Source organism: Trichosurus vulpecula, chromosome 1 (assembly GCF_011100635.1).
Source record: "Trichosurus vulpecula isolate mTriVul1 chromosome 1, mTriVul1.pri, whole genome shotgun sequence".
Lineage (NCBI taxonomy): Eukaryota > Metazoa > Chordata > Mammalia > Diprotodontia > Phalangeridae > Trichosurus > Trichosurus vulpecula.
Window position 1 is genome coordinate 50,698,598 of NC_050573.1, and position 18,943 is coordinate 50,717,540.

Consider the following 18,943-nt stretch of genomic DNA (forward strand, 5'->3'; position numbering starts at 1 on the left):
ATGTTGCACTTGAGAACATTGATGCCCAGAGAGTTGGACTGAACTAGGTTATGGCCAAATAAGCTCCATCAGCAGCATGATTATTTATGTATTACATATAGTGTACATTTTACACATGTATATATATGTACACTGTGTATACCCAATGATGTGTATACATATGTATATACGTGTGTACATGTACACGTTTATGTATATAAAATCTATTATATGCATACATATTTATATATACTCAGACTGACATGACCATCTCACATTGAATCCTCCATCAGAACAAAGGAAAACAGTTAAACAAAATCAGTTGCCAAGTCTTATATTGTATGTGACATATATAATGTTCCTCATCCTACAGAGGAGGAAGATGTTTCCTCATCTTTTTTTCTGGGACCAGTATCAATCATTACATTTAATCAATGTCTGGCTGCTTTTTAATGTTGTTTTAATTTACATTGTCGCATATACATTGATCTCTCGATCTGCTTACTTCACTCTGCATCAGTTCATACAAATATTAGTTTGTTTCATTGAATTCCTCAAATTCATCATTTCTTATAGTATAATAGTAGTCCATTACAGTCATATACCATAGTTCATTCAGTCATTCCCTAATTGGTGGGCATTCAATTTCTTTTCATGTTTTTGCTACCACAAAAAAATGCTGCTATGAATATTTTCTTTGTCTTTAATCTCCTTGAGTTTACCTTGTTTTTAGCAAAACATTTGGTAAAGTTTGTCATATTATCCTTGTGGAGATGAAAAGATGTAGGTAATTAGTGAATTTGACACTGGTGGCGATACCAAAAAATAGTTATCAGTAGTTTAAATGTCAATTTGATAGGATGTCTCTAATGGAAGAGATTACAGGGGATCTGTGCTTGGCCCAGGGGTATATAACATTCTTATCAATAAATTGGATAAAACCATAGTTAACATGCTTATCCAATTTCCAGAAAACACAGTACTATAAGGGATAGCTAACATATCGTATGGCAGTCAAGATCCATAAAGACCTTGACAAGCTAGAACGTTAGGCCAGAGAAAGTCTTACACATGAAAAACAAAATTGACTTCATATGTATAAGATGAGAAAGGAGATCATCTGAAAAAGGTGTGGGATCTTTAGTGAATTACAAACTCAATGTGAGTCAAGAATGATATGGCAACCAAGAAAAACATAATGCTAAATAAGGCTTTATTGAGAAAGCCTAAGTGTGGGAGTTCATCACTGTACTTGGCCTTGACTGGACTACAGTAAAGTGTTGCATTCAGTTCTGAGTACCACATATGAAGAAGGGCATGATAAGCTGTAGAATGTCCAGAGGAAAGCAGATAGGATGGTGGCATGGTAACAATCTTGAAATATTCAAAGGGCTGCAGAAGGTGAATTGGCTTGTTCTGCTCAGTCCCAAAAGGGAAGGACCTAAAAGCAGTGGGGAGAAGTTGCACAGAGTCAGAGTTAAATATGATATAAGGAAAAACTTCCTAACAAGTAAGGATGTCTGTAAGGTAATGACTTTGCCCCTTACTAGAGGGTTTAAAGCAAAGGCTGAATACTTGTCCAGCAAGTTGTTAGAAGATGCTTATTCAGGTAAGGGTTGGACTAGATGGCCTCTGAGGTCTTTTCTAAGTCTGTGATTCTATAGAAGATTCATTATCTTAAAAGCAGAGCATTTGGTAAATTTGTCTTGTTAAAAGTTTCTTTTCTCAGTAGGCAAGGGAAACTACTACTCTGAACCTGATTTTGACCACCAGGGAGAAGTTGCTTGTGAAATAGAAGTGCTAGAACATGGGAGAAAGGGGCCGTGTCATCTTAGGGTTTATAGCAACTAAGGGAATGCCAAACATGGTCAGATGCTCACAGTATTAGGAGAACAGATTTCAAAAAAGTCAGAGAGAAAATAGCTGTGTTCCTGAGACCAGAGACTCTTAAAAGGGAAGGTAGTTCTAGAGTGGCTAGAAGGCTCTTAGAATAAAATTCTCACAATATGATTATTAGTATTTACAATAAGAAAGAAGAGGGAGGCATTTAAAGAGACTGAAGGGGGAAAGAGTCTGATACAGCTTCCCAGATAGCTCTCTCAGATTCAAAGAGGAATGTCCATGTAACAACTTGATAGGGAACGGTTAAACGGGAGGAGAAAAGGTGTCAGATACAGGAGTTGGGGGAAAAGGGGGAAAAGCACTGCAGTACATGCTGTGAAAGAAGATGCAATAAAAGGCATCAACAAAAGAACACAGAAGCATGGCAGAATTGTGTCAGGGAAGCTGAAATGAGATACAACAAAGGGCTTTTTTCAAAAAAGCTTTCTTCAGAGAAAGGGTAGGCCCACTGCTTAGGAAGGATGGATGACAAGGGAAAAAGTAGGACTACTTAGCATTTTTTAAAAAATTCTGGATTGTTTTACCCCGTTCATTAAAGGGAATAATCATTTGATTGAGAAGGGTAAGATTAACATGGTCACAAGGGAATTGGAGAAAAAGATGGAGAAGTAGCTAATGAGATAGTACCTAGAGATGTTAATGCTAGAAATCATAGGAGCAGGAGGATGATGGGGGAGGGCACTGGAAACCAGTCATAGGAACAGAAGGTTGCAGGTGTAGAGGCAGAGGCAGGGGCAGGGGCAGGGGCAGGGGACATGATCATGGTCCTCAAGAATTTGAGGAGCTGTCATGGGGAGAAGAAATTAGACTTGTTCTCCTTTGAGCATTGGGAAGGAGCTGCCCAAGGGCAGATTTAGGTTCAACATGAAAATTTTCTTAAAATTAGAATTTTTTCAAAAGTGAAATGGACTACTTTAGGAAATTTTGAATTCCTTCTCTCTGGAGTTTTTTTCCCCACAAATCATTTTTAATAATTTATTACCTGTGAACAAGGGAAAGAGCTGATAAATCCAAAAGAAACAGTTTTATTCTCTCTGAGGTTTTCAAACAGAGATAAGATAACCACTTGGGGATGTTTCAAAGGGGAAATTTGTTCCAGTTCCTGTTGGACTAGATGACCACTGAGGTCCCTTCCAATTCTGAGAGTCTATGATTCTGTAAAACAAAGCCAAGTCTCTAGATCTAGAAGAATTTTTCTGGGCGTTTAAAAAGAAAAAGAACTTAAATGATTATTTATTATGATTCGGAGGAATTGGACTTAGGAAAATGGTAGAGACTGGAAGGCTAGAGATGGGGGAAATGTTGCCCCTGGTTTTTTTAAGGGGAAAGAGGAATCCATAAACTATAAGCAGGTCAGCATAATATCAATCCCAGACAAATTCTGTAATGTTATTCAGTGGCAGTTTTATGAGCACTTAGGAAGAGAAATATTAGATACTAAGAACCAAAATAGGTTCACTAAGAACAAGTCATGATAGAATAACCTCACTTGCTTTTAAGAGTGTTATTAGAGTGACTAATTAACCAACAGACATTTATTAAGTATCTCTTGTATTCCAGGGACTGTGCTAGGTACCAGTAATACAAAGATAAAAAATGAAATGATCCTTCCTTCTGATATGGATACAAACGGTAGCCTAAGGGTTAAAAAGAATATTAAGGGTTACTTTTCCAGTACTTTGTGAAGCCCCTCCTGAGGGGACTTGGAGCTCATTCTGTAGCTCTTAAGGGTGTCCTAAAGTCCTTTTCCTCTTATCTTGAAATGCCATAAAACTTCTCCTTAACTTGTACCAAAAGAATTGCTTTTGTCTCCCTTATCCTGTGTCCCCCTGTCCTTCTTATCCTGTCAATCATCTTCCTCATCCTGTGTCATAAAATTCCTCTTTATCTTGTAAACAACCATCTCCCTCATCATTTGTCATAAAATTCTTCCTTATCTTGAGTCTTCAACCACCATAAAGCCCTAAAACTACATCATCATCCTGAATATCTACAGGATGTATAGCTTTATGTCTATACTTCCAAATATTAGGGCCTTTTGCTTCTCACTAACAAGGCCCATGTAGTTTTCACTAAATAAAGCTCCCATTGGCTACAGAGAACATCTAAGTGAATTCCTTCACACTCAAACTACTCTCCCAAATCTGACCTTAACATTTATGCTGCCAAAACCCTGGATGTCTCCTGAGACCTGCGCTGAAGTAGTATAAGGGTTCAGGACAATAGGATGAATTGGGGTAACAGCTTCATTCGCAGCCAGCAGGTCCCGAATCATGTAAAACTCCCCATTTGGCTTAAGGATGGGGATTATCAGAGTGTTACAGGGTGACTGACAGGGAACCAGTAAATCATCTTGTAAAAACTTAGCAATGAGGGGCTGCAACCCCAAGCAGACTTCATGTCTAATAGGATATTATCACTGATGTGGGTATGAGGTTGGTTCCCTTAGATCTGAACAGGGATGGCACATGTAGCCCTTCCAGGGACTCCATTGGCCTAAGCTACCAGGGTAACCCTGGTCCAGACCTCATGAGAGATGGGGTGGGGGAGATCTGCCTGTTGTGACTAATAGGATTAAGGGGTTCTGGATCAAGGAAAAGTGGGACCCTAATGTTAACATGAAGTCCTGGCTCTGTAGAGGAATGGGACAAGTGGGGAGGATAAGGAAAGTATGTGTAAAAGCCTGTCCCTCATAGATCCCCCCTACTTCCCTACCTTTCCTGGGTCTGCCATCAATCCCCATTAATCCCCATTAATTATAAGGAAGAATTTTATGACACAAAATGAAGGAGATGGTTGCTTACAAGATAAGGAAGAATTTTATGTATTTCAAGATAAGGGGAAAAGGACTTTAGGACCCCCTTAAAAGCTACAGAATGAGCTCCAAGCCCCCTTGGGGGGGCTTCACAAAGTACTGGAAAAGCAAACCTTAATATTCTTTTTTAACCCTTAGGCTACTGTTTATATCTACATCACTTCCAAAGAACTTACATTCTATTACAGGAAATAACATGTATGTATATACATGTAGCAGAGAAAAAATACAAAATAAACACACAGTCATTAGGGAGGGAGGCCACTAGCAGTTGAGGGAATCAGGAATGGCTTCAATTTTATGAGATATAGGGAAGATAGATTGCATTCCAGGCTTTGAGGGGAAGGGAGACACATAGTGCAAAGGCTCAAAAAAAGAGACAGAAAATGAAATGCCATATTTGAAGAGAGAGAGAAGAGCAATTTGGCTGGATCATAGGAGTGAGAGGAGAAAGAGTAATACATAATGATCTCAGAATGATAATTTGGGTCCAAGTTGTGAAAGGGCTTAAAACCCAGGAGAACTTATATTTGATCTTGTAGGTATTAGGAGCCACTGGAGTTTGAGTAAGAGTTTAATATGGTCACATCTACACTTAAGGAAAGTCATTATGTCAGTTGTGTGGGGGATGCATTGGAATGGGGAGACATGAGGTACAAAGACCAGTGTAGCAGTTCAAGTGAAGAGTAATGAAAACCTGAATTAAAGAGGTGATTGTAAGTAGAGAGGAGTTGGATTCAAAAGATGTCATAGAAGCAGAAATGGCAAGATTTGACAACTGACTGGAGAAAAAGTGATGACTGAAGCATACACCAAGGTTGTGAACCTGGGGGCCTGGAAGAATGGTGGAAGTTCAGTAGAAGGGAAGGTTTGCAGAAAAGATAGTAATTTCTATTTTGGTTGTGTTGAATTTGAAATGGCTGTAAGCTATGATTCTAGAGGACTGAAGATGAATTAGGCCACCCGTCTCATGATAAAGAGATGACAGACTCAAACTGTAGAATGAAACAAGTATCTTGATGCACAGCCAGTATAGGAATTTGTTTTGCTAACTGTACATATTTGTTACTATGACTTTTCTTTGTTAGTGTGAGGTGAGGGTGGGAGGATAAGAGAGAATAAGGAAAGAAAAACAAAAGAAAAGAGACCCACTAAGGTATGGTGTTTTCATTTGTTTTGTTTTGTTTTTAATTTAGAGAGCAGAAGGAAGGCCAGAAGGAAGCACAGATAGGCAGGGCAGCTTTGAAAATTACAGAAATGTATTTTTTTACTTAAAAAGAAAAACAAGCTATACATCATGGAGATCTGTAGTCTCCTAGACAGTCATCTCTATCTATTCTATTATGTTTATGGAAATAACCGTTTTGTTTGGAGTTTGTTAAATTCAGAATAAAATTTTTTTAAGATTTTTTTTAAAAGGGAGAGAGATATCTCTGTGATAGTCAGTTTGAAATATCCAATCAGCAATTTGTGATGTGAAACAAGAGTTCAGGGAAGAGACTGGGACTCTTCTGAATATATAGATCTGGGAGTTCTCTGCATGGAACTGATAATTAAACCCTTAAGAGCTGAGAAAGTTGTTGAAGCAGTATAGAGAGAAAGGAGTAGAGGTCCCAGGACAGAACCTTGGGGTAAACCCACAATTAAGGGGCACTACATGGATGTAGAACTAGCAAAAAGAGACTGAATAGGGGTGGTGAGCCAAGCAGAAGGAGAATCAGGAGAGAGTAGCATCCTGAAGATCTATCCAGAAGGAGAGGGTGGTCAGTGGTGTTGACAGCTGCAGAAAAGTCAAGAAGGATGAATAAGAAGTCATTGACTAGCTCCATATAGCTATATTCATTCAGTATCAACTTAGAGGAAGGCATCACTAGTGTTATGCTGCCAGCCTCTGCCCTGTTCTGGTCTATATTTTTATCAACAGCTTAGTTGAAAGCATAGATAGCATGCTTACCAAATTTGCAGATGACATGAAAATGGAAAAGAAAGCCTAATATCTGGGATGACAGAATGAGGATCCAGAAAGGACTTGCCTGACCAGAATGCTGTAAGCCAAATCTTAATAAGTTAAAATTTATTAGGGGTAAGTGCTAAGTCCTACACTTAGTTGTTTTTTTTTAATCAGCTGTTCAAGTATAAGATGGGAGGAGATTTCTGAATGTCAGTTCATATGAAAAGGACTGGGGGGCGGAGCCAAGATGGCGGCTGGTAAGCACGGACTAGAGTGAGCTCCGTACCCGAGTCCCTCATATGAAAAGGACTTGGGTGTTTTATATAGAATTCAGTTGTGTGGCATAAGGCACAAAAGGCTAATGTAATCTGAAGCTACATTAACAGAAGTACAAGGTCTAAAACAAAGGAGATGATAGTACACTTCCAAAGTATTGTATTTAGTTTTGGATGCCACAGTTTAAGAAACAGAAAAGATAGAACATGTCTGAAATATTAGAATCCCAGAATTTCAGAATTGGAAGGTACCTCACTGGCCATCTAATACAACTCATATCCAAAATAGTCTCCAAAATAGACAAGTGGACCTCCTGCCTCTGCTTGAAACTCTCCAGTGATAGGGAGCCCACCAGCTCCAGAGGCAGCCCATTCCATTTCTGGAAAGCTGGGATTGTTAGGAAGGTTTTCTTGACAGTAAGCCAAATTTGCCTTTTTGTAACTTCCACCCATTGTTCCTAGTTCTGTCCTCTGGGACCAAGCAGAACAAGTCTAATCCTTCTTCCACGTGACAGCTTTTCAAGTCAAGGAAAGTGGCCAGAATGGTGAGAACCCTTAAAACCATATTTGTGTGAGGATCTATTGAAGAGCCTAGCTTTTAGAAGAGAATATTTGGTGGGGAGGTATTGTCAAAGGTATTTATGTGTTTGAAGAGCTCTCCTGAAAGAAGGATCAGGCTTATTGAGTGGGCAGAACCAAGACCAGTGGGGTAGAAGGCACAAGGAGGCATATTTTAGCTTAATACGAGAATTTTCCAGTAAGTAATACTGCCCCAACTTTCATACTGGAGGTAATATGAGCAGAGACTGGATGTTGTACTGAGGATTCATGCTGTAGATAAGAGTTCAGCAGATGACCTCTGAGGGTTCTTCTGATTCTGATTCTGAGATTCTATGATTCTTGTGGGAGATAAAATTAGAATGATAAGTGGGGGTCGGATTGTAGGAGGCCTTGATTGACATCTTTAAAAGTTTACAATCTACTCAGTAGACAGGAACCACTGAGAGTGTTTTGAACAGGGAAGTCACACAAGCAAAAAGCCCTGTGTTAGGAAAAGCAGCGAGGATTAGTGGGTGGAGAATGAACCCTCAGATTCAGGAAGACCTCAACTCACATTCCACCTCTGCCATATGCTGGCCCTTTGACCCTGGGCAAGGCACTTGTCCTTTCAGTGACCCAGGCAAGTCTTTAAGGGTCAAGTCAGTAGCACCTACTATTATTTAGCACCTACTATGTGGCAGGCATTGTAGAGAAGGTGCTGCCTTGTACTGATGGAAGAAGGTCCTCACAGGGAGCACCCCAACCTGATGAAATTGCAGGTGCTGTCAAAAAAATCTGGCATTGTGATATATAGTATTGAGTGGAGTAGGGAAAGATTAGAAGTGGGGACACCAATCTAGAACTACTTTTTGCCTATTTGAGGTTCTTTTCCTCCATACCTCATTGTTCCCAACCTGAGCTTCTGAGCCTGAAGCTTCTTTTCTCTACTAAACTGAGAGAGGATCAGAAACCCCATTGTAGCCTACCCCATCATTTTGGGTCTTCTGCTCCCCAGGAGCTGATCCGGAAAGGTATCCCTCACCACTTCCGTGCCATTGTGTGGCAGCTTCTCTGCAGTGCCACAGACATGCCAGTGAAGAACCAGTACTCAGAACTGCTCAAAATGTCATCTCCCTGTGAGAAACTGATCCGTCGAGACATTGCACGGACCTACCCTGAACACGAGTTCTTCAAGGGGCAGGACAGTTTGGGCCAGGAGGTCCTCTTCAACGTCATGAAGGTAAAGGGCATGGGGTTGGCAGTCTCCTAGGGGATCATTTCTTCCACAGAAATCTCAGGAGTCAGCTTTCTGGCTCTTCTCTTTCTTCAAAGTGTCGCTGAGAAGAGATTTTTTTTCGGTAGATGGCAATAAGTTTGGGATACTGAGTCACAGGAGGTAGCTGGTTTCCAATGTCTGTTTTTAATCACTTTTTCAGGAAGACCCTTAAGCTCTTACTTCCTATGTCCTGATTTTCTTATATCCCAAGCTGACCTCTACAGAGGGAATCAACAGTCTCTGCTTCCCAGTTCCCAAGGCACTGGCAGGTACATTGTTACTGTTCTCTTCTCTTCCAGGCTTACTCGCTGGTGGACAGAGAGGTGGGCTACTGTCAGGGCAGCGCTTTCATCGTTGGCCTGCTTCTAATGCAGGTTAGTGGCCTGGCCCCTGAAGCCAAAGTAGCTGACTGCTCTGCTCCCCTGTTTATGCATCATGTATGTGACTCTCACCGTGGGAATCCCTGACTTCTGTCGTTATTTTATTCAGTTGTTTGGCTTCCCTGGGGTGGAGTAGTGGAAGCATTTGACTGTATTATGTCAGTGCTTATATCCTACTGATGGTGGCCCCACAGAGCTACCCTGTTTGTTCACTTCTACATTCTTTGATGGAAACACAGGCTGAGCATCCGTAGCATGTTGAGACATGATACAGCGCTGAGCTGGTCCCTGTGTAAGAATTTGCTAACTTGTACAATCTAGGGGAAGGGCAGAGGGCAGAGGGCAGAAATGCCCAGTAGTAGTCATTCTTTCTCCATCCTCTTCCAGGGACTCGAAGGTAACTTAGGATGGGCATTTTGGAGGCAGTGTTAAGGGGAGGAAATGAAGGAGGGGTGAGCACCATTGGGCCATGGGAAACTCTTCTAGATGAGAAAGAAGGGCTAGCAGTAGTACAAGGGACAAAAAAGGTAGAAAAATAAACACTCAGGAATTTGGAAGGCACACCATAGGAAGTCATAGCCCAACATCTGCCTTTCTCATCCTTAATACCTCACCTGACTGGCACAGATGATATCAAATATAGCTCTTCCCTAGCCCTCTGTGCTGCAGAAGCCCAGTGAAAAATATGAGAAGTATAGGACATTACCCCTATCTGTGAGAAACCTCTAATCCTGTCTGGAACCCTGTTCAACACAGTGTCTTTCTCCTTTTCACCCCAGATGCCTGAGGAGGAGGCATTCTGTGTATTTGTGCGGTTGATGCAGGAATATCGTCTACGGGAACTTTTTAAGCCTAGCATGGCTGAGCTGGGGCTCTGCATATACCAGTTTGAGTACATGTTACAGGTGAGGTCTGGGACATGAACTGAAGTGATTTGTCTTTTTGGTGAAGGTGAGCATCCCTGGTTCTGATATTTGTCAGTTACATCAAGCCCTATTAACTGAATCCTTCACCAACCCAAGAACAGCCTACTCAGGTGTCTCATGTAGAAGGGCCCAGAACTGAGTGCAAGACTAATGGAGATCCAGGATGATGGCTTCAGATAACTACTGAGAAGCCATGGTTGCTTCCTCTGCCTTCCTGACTCTTAGGCTTTCCTGTCCTTCTGTCTGGAAGTTCTTTAAGGACAGTAGAATTTAGAGTGAAGGAAACCCTCTCTCTTGTCCATGTCAGATTGTGTGGCCTGGCTTAATCATAAAGGGAAACCTTACCTGTGAGTTAACTATACCTTCTCTGTTCTATCTTCCTTTTCTCCTCTATTCCTCCTTTTCTTGGCAACATACTGTAAAAAGCAGCTTTTCTGAAGGAAGTTACTTTGCAGACGTACCTTACTAAGACATATACCCCTCTCTATTGCTTTGAGCCTTTTCTTTCTGTCTTAGGAGGGAGTCTGGCTCTGCCTGACCCTGGTTTCCAAAGCCTTTTGAAAGGAAGGCACTGGACTGGATTGATTGAGGAAATTCCCAGAGCGATGGTTCTTTACTGTGTCTGTTTAGGAAACAAGGTTAAAAATATGTGAGGGGGGAGAGAGAGAGAAAATGAGAGACAGAGCCACAGAGAGAGACCCAGACATTCCTCCCCGCCCCGCCCCCCCACCACTCTGTTTCTGTGTGTAACAGGGAAAAATGTCTACCCACCTCTGCTTATTAAAGGCGAGCTGGCAGACATCTTTGTTTATAAATAGCAGCCCCCGCACTGCTCATGGCTGCTAGACAGAGCTGTGTAAGTTGGCCCATTCAGGAAGCCAGATGCAGGTGGAGGGGGCTATTAGGCCCCCTCAGGACTGAGGAGAATAAGGCAGAATAAGGACTAGCATAAGAGCTGGTCCTGAGAAAATAGAAAGATTCGCTTGATCCAAGTATCTGAACATCCCAGGGACTGAGGCTTCCCGTGGTCTAGTTATATCTGGCCTCTGAAGTTGATTTCCATTTTTTCCCCATGATGAAAAACTACTTTATCTCCTCTACCAGGAATGTCATGATTTTTAGGTCAGTTAGCCAAGAAGTTCTAAAGCTGAATATGTAACTCAGTGTTGTCCTAGGAGTCAAGAAACTCCCTGTTCTGGGAGGAAGTCTGCAAAGGTGGTGGAGGGGAATTGAAGGGGCAGATGATTGGAGCGCTAGACTGACTCTGTTTCCAGTTCCATCAAAGATACCCTGGAGGACCCTAAGAATTTCCCCATGTCCTACTCCATGCCTTAGTTTCCCTCCTTTGGCATCTAATTCCTGAAAATCTGTGATTAAGGGTAGGGATGTGAAAAGAGGACTTGCACATGTCATGTAATGGGAGACAAGGAAGGATCATGGGAAGAGAAGGGGAAATTTAAGCATCTAACATTAGAAATAGGTACATGGGATTGAGATCCCTAAAGGGTTTTAGATAGAAAGAATAAAAATTGTTACAGAAGCCTAGAGAAGTTGGGTACTAACTGGAACATGAGCTTCCCTCTGTGGCGACGATGGAGTGGCTAAAACACATTTACACTAAGGCTGATGGCTAACCTCTGGCTGGGGTCAGGATGGGTTGTACTAGAGTTCTGTCTTAGGGAAACATTGGTGGGGACACTGGGACCTCTCTTGCCTTCTTTATTTTCTGGCAGGAGCAGCTTCCAGACTTGAACATCCACTTTCGATCCCAGAGCTTCCATACCTCCATGTATGCCTCATCCTGGTTCCTCACACTCTTCCTCACAACCTTCCCTTTGCCAATTGCCACTCGAGTCTTCGACATCTTTATGTATGAGGTAAGGGCTAAGGTTCAGTGGGCCTGGGTGAAGGGAAGAATTCAAAGTAACCTAGATCTGTGTCAACAGGCCCTAAAATAACAGCTCAGTTCTCTTCTTTGCTAACTAATTCATGATTTTCTCTTTTTTCTCTTGAGTTTCTCTGCCCTTGCTGTACTTGCCATCTTCTGTTCCTTTTTTTGAATTCTTCCAGCTTCATACCATCTTTTCTCCCAATCCTGCTTCTACCTGTTTGACATTTCAAATGTAGCAGAGACCTAGGACTAAGAGGGGAGAAATAGGTAGAGCCAGCATCTCTGACCTTCATTGTAAAAACAGGCAACTTCTTCCCATTGCAGGGACTGGAAATTGTGTTCCGGGTGGGTCTGGCCCTGCTTCAGGTGAACCAGATGGAGCTGATGCAGCTGGACATGGAGGGCATGTCACAAGTGAGTGGGAGGAGGGAGTAACTGTGAGCCTTATACAGACAAGATTCACATTGTACACCTAGAAAGTGTATTAAAATGAGGCAGGAACCTGGCTTGGGAAAAAGGAGGAATGAGATCATCCATGAGCCTTTTTTTTTTAAGATATCTAGGAATCTGAAGGCCATTTCAGAGGCTTTCCTGGTGGAGGTAGTGAACAAAGATCCGAAGGAGGAGTGAGAGAGAGTGAATTTGCTAGTTAGGCCATTCTTGGCCTACAGGGCAAGAAGGGAATGCAGAGGGCATAGAAAAGGAGGGTAGAACACATTGTTCCGTCTTCTGCCTCCAGCTTGGGTTCCCTGAAGCCACATGCTGCAGAATGTGCTTTACAGTAAATTAGAATCATCAAATAGACATGACATTGGGCATGGTTTCTGTCTCGGATGTCCTAGCCAATAGGTCAGACCCAGGAGAAAGAGAATCAACAATCCTGGGACAGAGCCTTACTGGAGGAAGAGGTTGATTTTCCACCTCGCACCCCCCTTCACCCCCCCACAATGTTTCCCAGCTGGTGTTTCAGGGAAGAATACACAAAGGCAGCAGTTGTGTCCACAGACACAGGGGGATCCGTTGTATTCAGCCTGAGAGGCCAGCTTGTGGTGGAAGAGCAGGAGCCAATCTCCTTGAATCCCCTTCCCTCCCCCACCTCCTGTTGCCAGCCTACCCTAAGCTGTGCTGGGCTGTTTCTAACATTTAACCCTTTTGCTAGGGTCTGTATGGGCCCCAAGGCTCTTGGTCAGTGCCCTGCCATCTCAAGGTAGACTAGATGACTTTGGGGGAGGAAGATTCCCCTTCTCAGATCCCACCTCACTCTAGCCTTCTTTAAGATAAAGTTCCTCCCTGTTTGCTTCAAGGCTCTTTCTAGGTGTATGCTATCTAAGATTTCTATTTTGCTTAATTTTACTTTGATTCAGTTAAATATTTGAGCTCCTATAGTGTGCCCAGTACCATCCTTAGGTACCTTCAGCCTTTTACCTTATCTCCTTGCCTTCCTCCTTGTCTTTATGAAAGCCTTTTTCTCAGTCTGCCTACCCACCCATTTTTTTTTGTTTTATCCTCCTCCTGATTTCTGTGTTTGAGAAATTTGGCCCTTGACTTGAAGGAAGCTAGAGAGAGCTATAGGAACCCCGAGTAATGTGACTAGCCTTATCAATCTTTCTCTACATTTCTTTCCCCTATCAAACTTAGACAATCAGTTGTTTGGTTTCTTTATGGAGCTTGGTCTCTTGAAGGACAGATTCATCCATACCGTGTCTTAAATCAGAGCCCTGATCCAGAGAATAGCTGGATTGAGTGGTAATCTTGTGTTTGGGGAACTGGAAATGGGAGGAATTAGGATGCTGTCTGCCATTAACCTTCTATGGCAGTGGTTTGTTTTTGTGTGGGCCCAGTAAGTTAAGAATGGCTTTAACATTTGTAATAAAGTTTTATTGTGTTAAAAAAAAAGATATAAAAGCCATTCTTAGCTGCCCACTGGCTGAAATTTCAGACCCCTTGCTCTAGAGAAACAGGAGGTTGGTAGGGGTTGGGGGTGACTGGTGACCATTACTCAAAAGGGACCCTGAGGGGTTCCATGGTGGGAGGGGTAGCTGTGACTGGGTATGTCTCCACAGTATTTCCAAAAGGTGATACCCCATCAGTTTGATAGCTGTCCTGACAAGCTGATTCTCAAGGCCTACCAGGTCAAGTACAATCCCAAGAAGATGAAAAGGTCAGTATGTGGGACTCTCGATCCTTGGGAAGCAGTTGGGGTGGGCCAGGAGCTCCTAATCAGGAGATTCTCAGAAAGAAATGAGGTGCAACAGGAGGGGTAGAAGAGGGGATGTTTGACTAGAACTGAACTAGAGTTGCCCTTCTTTATAGGTTGGAGAAGGAATATGCTGCCATCAAAAACAAAGAGATGGAGGAGCAGATAGAGATCAAAGTAAGTTCTTGACCTCAGGGATTATTCCTTTCCACCCCAAGTTGAGCCTTACCTAGCAGCCCCCCAGTGGTGGTGTTGATTCTTCTTTGATCCAGGGATCAACCCCAGTCGTTTGATTAACAGACCTTGGGAGGAGAGATAAAAATGTCAAGGGCTGCAAATATTTCTAGTGCCTCAGTGACTGAAACTGCTCATCTTCCTTCCTCCTTGTCATGTGTCAGTGTCGTGTGTAAACCATGAATTAGCAGACTGCCCCCAGTTGGAGATCACCAAAGTACTTTGAGATCTTCATTGGTTCTGTTCTCTCTTAGATTCCCCATTTCCTACTAACCCAGGGGTCAGAAATCTATATCCCAGGAGGGCTTAGGAAGGGCCACAGCAGTCCTATCAAATGGGTAGAGGAGAACAGGTAATGCAGGGGGAAAGGAGATAAAGAGCAATGTGATGTGGCCCAAAAAGTTCACTTCATCTTAGACTCTGCTGAGGGACACAGGATCCAAAACAGGGGAGGCGATGCTTCTGCCATCCTCCGGCCAGCTCCCAGCTGGAGGATTGCACTCACTTCTGGGCACCACATTTTAGAAAGGCCATTGACAGACTAGAGCGCATCCAGAGTAAGGCCAGAGCACCACGATGGTGCAGGGCTCAGAGTCTAGGCCACATCAAAGATTTCTGAAGGAACTGGAATGAACTTAGAGGAAGGAGTATTAGGAGGGAATCAGGACAGTCGTTTCAAGTTGTTGAAGAGCTTTCATGTACAAGATGGCTTTGACATGCTCTGCTTGGCTCCAGAGTACAAAACTAGGAACAGTAGGGGAAGTTACAAAGAGGCAGTCTTAGGGAAAACCTGCCTGAAAGAGCTGTCCTTGAAGGATAGTGTGTTCCCCATCACTGGAAGTTTTCAGGCAAAGACTGGATAACCATCACTTGGGGATACTGTAGAAGAGAGAGGGCCTTCCAATTCTGGTGGTAACAAAGTGCTCCTCATTGGTGCCTCTTCCTTAGGCTATCCATCAGCTCAGCGCCCTCACCCCTGTTACAGCTGCCAAACTAATCGGCCTTCCACTAGAGGGCCCCCACGGCCCAGCTCTTAGTTATAATGATAATGATGATTTTTGCATGTCTTTATCTGGCTTTGTTCTCTCACTTGAACCTCTCCCCAAGCCTGTGACTTAGATAGAATATGAGGTGGTATTATCTCTGTTTGGAAGATGAGGAAACTGAGAACCCTGGAGATAAGCAACTTGCCTGGATTCATCCTGTTACTCACTAATCTTATGAGTTGCAGGGGCCCTGCCAACCCAATGATTCAATGAATTTGTGAAAAAGAAAGTGACCTGCCTAAGGTTTCACAGCTGATAAATGTCAGGAATAGGACATAAACCTAGCTCTGACTCTAAACCCAGGACTTTGATCACTATGCTCTATCTTCTCCTTATATTCATTCATTTATTCATTCTTTAATCATTATTTATTAAGTGCCTACTATGTGCCAATCATTGCACTCAGTGCTGGAGATACAAAAAGAGGCAAAAGATAGTCCTGGTGACTTCCCATTTTATTCTCTGGTAAAGAGATTCCTCCTAGGGTAAGGGTCAGGCTGCTAGGTGACGCTGTAGATAGAGCACCAGGCCTGGAGTCAAGAAGATGCAAGTTACATCTGGCCTCAGACACTTACTAGCTCTGTGACCCTGGACAAGTCACTTAATTCTGTTTGCCTCAGTTTCTTCATCTGTAAAATGAACTGGAGAAGGAAATGGCAAACTACTGTAGTATCTCTGCCAAGAAAACGAACAAAAGAAAGAAAGAAAAAAAAAGAAAAGAAAACCCCATACGGGGTCATGAAGAGTCAAACATGACTGAAACAACTGAACAACAACAGTAGGATAAGGGATTGGAGTAGATGACCTTTGAGGTTTCTTCAACCTCTGGGATTAGGTGACTAAGACATGGGTTTAACCTGAAGCAGAAAGGTCAATTTGATGATGACTAAGTTGGTGACTAAGGGGGGCTTCGAAGTCTCCTGAGTTCTTAAAAGGATTCTCTATTCTGTTGATTTGGTGGGATAAACTCTGCTTTATGACAGATAGATGGCCTAATTGAGCAGGGTTAGCAGCCTTTTCAAAGTAATATGACTCAGCCCTCATTCACGTAATGCCTCACATTTGGGAAGGAGTAAGTCAGGGAAAGAGAGATGACAATGGAGACATCTCTCTGAGCCTTAGCTTCCTCATCTGTAACTATAACACTACTTATTATAACAGCTTCTTGGGAGGATTCTATGGGAAAGCATTATAGAAATGCCAACTATTTGTCTTCATGGAATAAGCTTTTTGACATAATGCTTTGCTAAGTCACACTTAACCAAACTGCCCAGTTGTAGCTTTCAAAACAATCCCTTTCCTCTGCATGGAGCAAAAGCAGACACTAAGAAAATGCAGTGGAGATGTTCTTACAGTATCTGTCATCTGTGATCAAAAATGTTGAAGATGTATAATAAAATTATGAAAAGGGAATGATTTTTAAAATCGAGAATCAAAACCAAGTTTTCGCCTATGAAAACACTTGCCGTAATGCAGCAAAGCCTCTGTGGTTTGCTCATTTACTCGCCTGGTCTGTGAAACATTCTTCGGCTCCATTCTTCATCAGTCAGAGACATTTAAGGCCTACTCACCCTTTCTCTCTTCAAACCACCTATTTTCTGGCAAAGTAGAGACAGGTCTTGGAACCTGTTTTCTGGGTGGATGTCTCCTTGGATGCTACAGATTTGAGTACCAGCTTTGTGGGGTCTCAGGGAGGTAGCTGCCAAGGAAGGTGTGAGTGATTTTTACCAGCTGCTGTGATAGATAGAAAGACATGTATGTGTACACATATGTACATATATACACATATAAACATATGCACACCTATATACATATATATTCCTGAAATTTATACATTTAATTATGCATTCATTTAAAAATTGTACATTTATACAATCATTCTTCACAAAACCACCCCAGCTCCATCACCAATAGTAATAACAAACTTGTAAAGCACTTTTTAGATTCTCTTAAAAATCACTATCACGTGTATTATCTCTTTTGACCCACATAGAAATCCCTGCGGTATAGGTAGTAAAAAAAAATCTCTGAATTAGGAGTCCAAAAAACTGATTTATGTAGTGTGTGCTCTGGTGCTCAATAGCCATGTGTCTTTGACCACATCATTTATTACAGCTGAGACAAAGCCTGCCCTACCTAACTTAGACATATCTTGAGGCTCAGATGAAAGCATGTGTGTGTAAGTGCTTTGAAACTGTAAAGAACTAGACAGATAAGTTTCTTATTATCCTCCTTTTACCGATGAGAAAACTGAGGCACCGAAGTGAAGGTGACTTGTTCAAAATCCGTAGCCAGTAAAGGGTTGAGCCTTTACAATCCTTGATCAGGATTACTGATTCCAGGTCCATTGTCTGACTATTACACCCATTGCTTTTGTATCTTAAGTGCAAAGGAGGAAGGATCAGACTCCTTTCCTTCTCTCCCTGCCCTACCCTCTCCATTTCTATAGATGCCTTCTCAGCTTGTGGCTTCTTTTCTTTGGGCTGCCTTTGTGTGAGGAGAAGGGTACACAAGTATAATTTGTCCTGGATTGCAAACCTACTGATGGAGGACTCTGTTTGGGGGTCATATGTGGTAGCATTTTAATTCTATCTGCAACCCTCTCCAAGTTGACTCCTGACACCCCATCTACACAGGGAATGCATATTTATCTCAATGAGCAAAATGGGAATGGGGAAAGTCTATTTACCAATATGTAACTGTGGGCATCTATTTCCATACCAAATAGAAATGACATTTTATTATTCCTAGTTTGGGTTGTAGGCTTCTATTAGGATACAGGGTTGAGAATTGATAATAATTCAGTTATTTTGACCTTTTTTTATCTTATCTTCATCTTTTTATCTTATCTTTGTCTTTTTATCTTATCTTTATCTTATCCTTTTCATCCTTCAAGTTGTTCTTGACTGGTCTTTTTCTGAGTTCTTCCTGTGCCTCTGAAATTATGGGAATCTGAGTAGAGCACAAGGATGGTGTAGAATGTGATCAGGGGCTAGTTCTCTCTCTTACCTCCGCTATTCCTCGTGGGGCTGGAAAGGGCATTGGTGGGACTAGCCCAGCCAAGAACATGGATCTGTGACTCAGCACTCCAGACTGGTAGAATGCAAAGTGCATCAGAGCAGGAGTCAAGAGGCCTGGGACTGTGGGCCTTTGGGCAAGTTCAGGGTCATGGTCTCTTGGGGCCCTTTAGTCCCAAAATTCCCATGATTGTGCAGCTAACTCCCTGGCATCTGCCCCAGACAGAGCAAGGCAAAAGAGGGAAAGGGCAGTGTTGTGAATCTTAGTGTAGAAATAAAAATGCAGCCAATATTTATTAAATATCTGGGCTAGTCCTTGGAGATCCAGGAAATTGCATAGACTCCCTTGCCTTCAAGGAGCTATTTTTCTATTCTACTGGAAGGACTATTAACATGTATCAGACAACTATGATACAAAAAAAAGTGAAGAGTGAGAGAAACTGACAACTGAGGAAATCAGCAACAGTGTCATAGAGCACGTGACACATGAGATGAGCCTTGAAGGAAGATAGAA

The 18,943-nt window shown here is 42.3% G+C and overlaps 1 protein-coding gene across 5 annotated transcripts in view; it reads left to right on the top strand.

Annotated features, from left to right (window-relative positions):
• The window catches only part of EVI5L (ecotropic viral integration site 5 like), a 63,390-nt gene that overhangs the window by 15,673 nt on the left and 28,774 nt on the right, over positions 1 to 18,943 (top strand). For 4 of the 5 annotated variants that reach the window (XM_036758349.1, XM_036758358.1, XM_036758372.1 and 1 more), the window contains exons 5-11: positions 8,478 to 8,702; positions 9,038 to 9,112; positions 9,898 to 10,023; positions 11,778 to 11,921; positions 12,260 to 12,349; positions 13,999 to 14,096; positions 14,249 to 14,309. In XM_036758349.1, the coding sequence (XP_036614244.1) occupies positions 8,478 to 8,702; positions 9,038 to 9,112; positions 9,898 to 10,023; positions 11,778 to 11,921; positions 12,260 to 12,349; positions 13,999 to 14,096; positions 14,249 to 14,309 (819 nt within the window). Of the gene's footprint in view, positions 1 to 7,386; positions 7,468 to 8,477; positions 8,703 to 9,037; positions 9,113 to 9,897; positions 10,024 to 11,777; positions 11,922 to 12,259; positions 12,350 to 13,998; positions 14,097 to 14,248; positions 14,310 to 18,943 lie in introns of those variants that run through there. The other variant, XM_036758377.1, reaches the window with a different exon arrangement.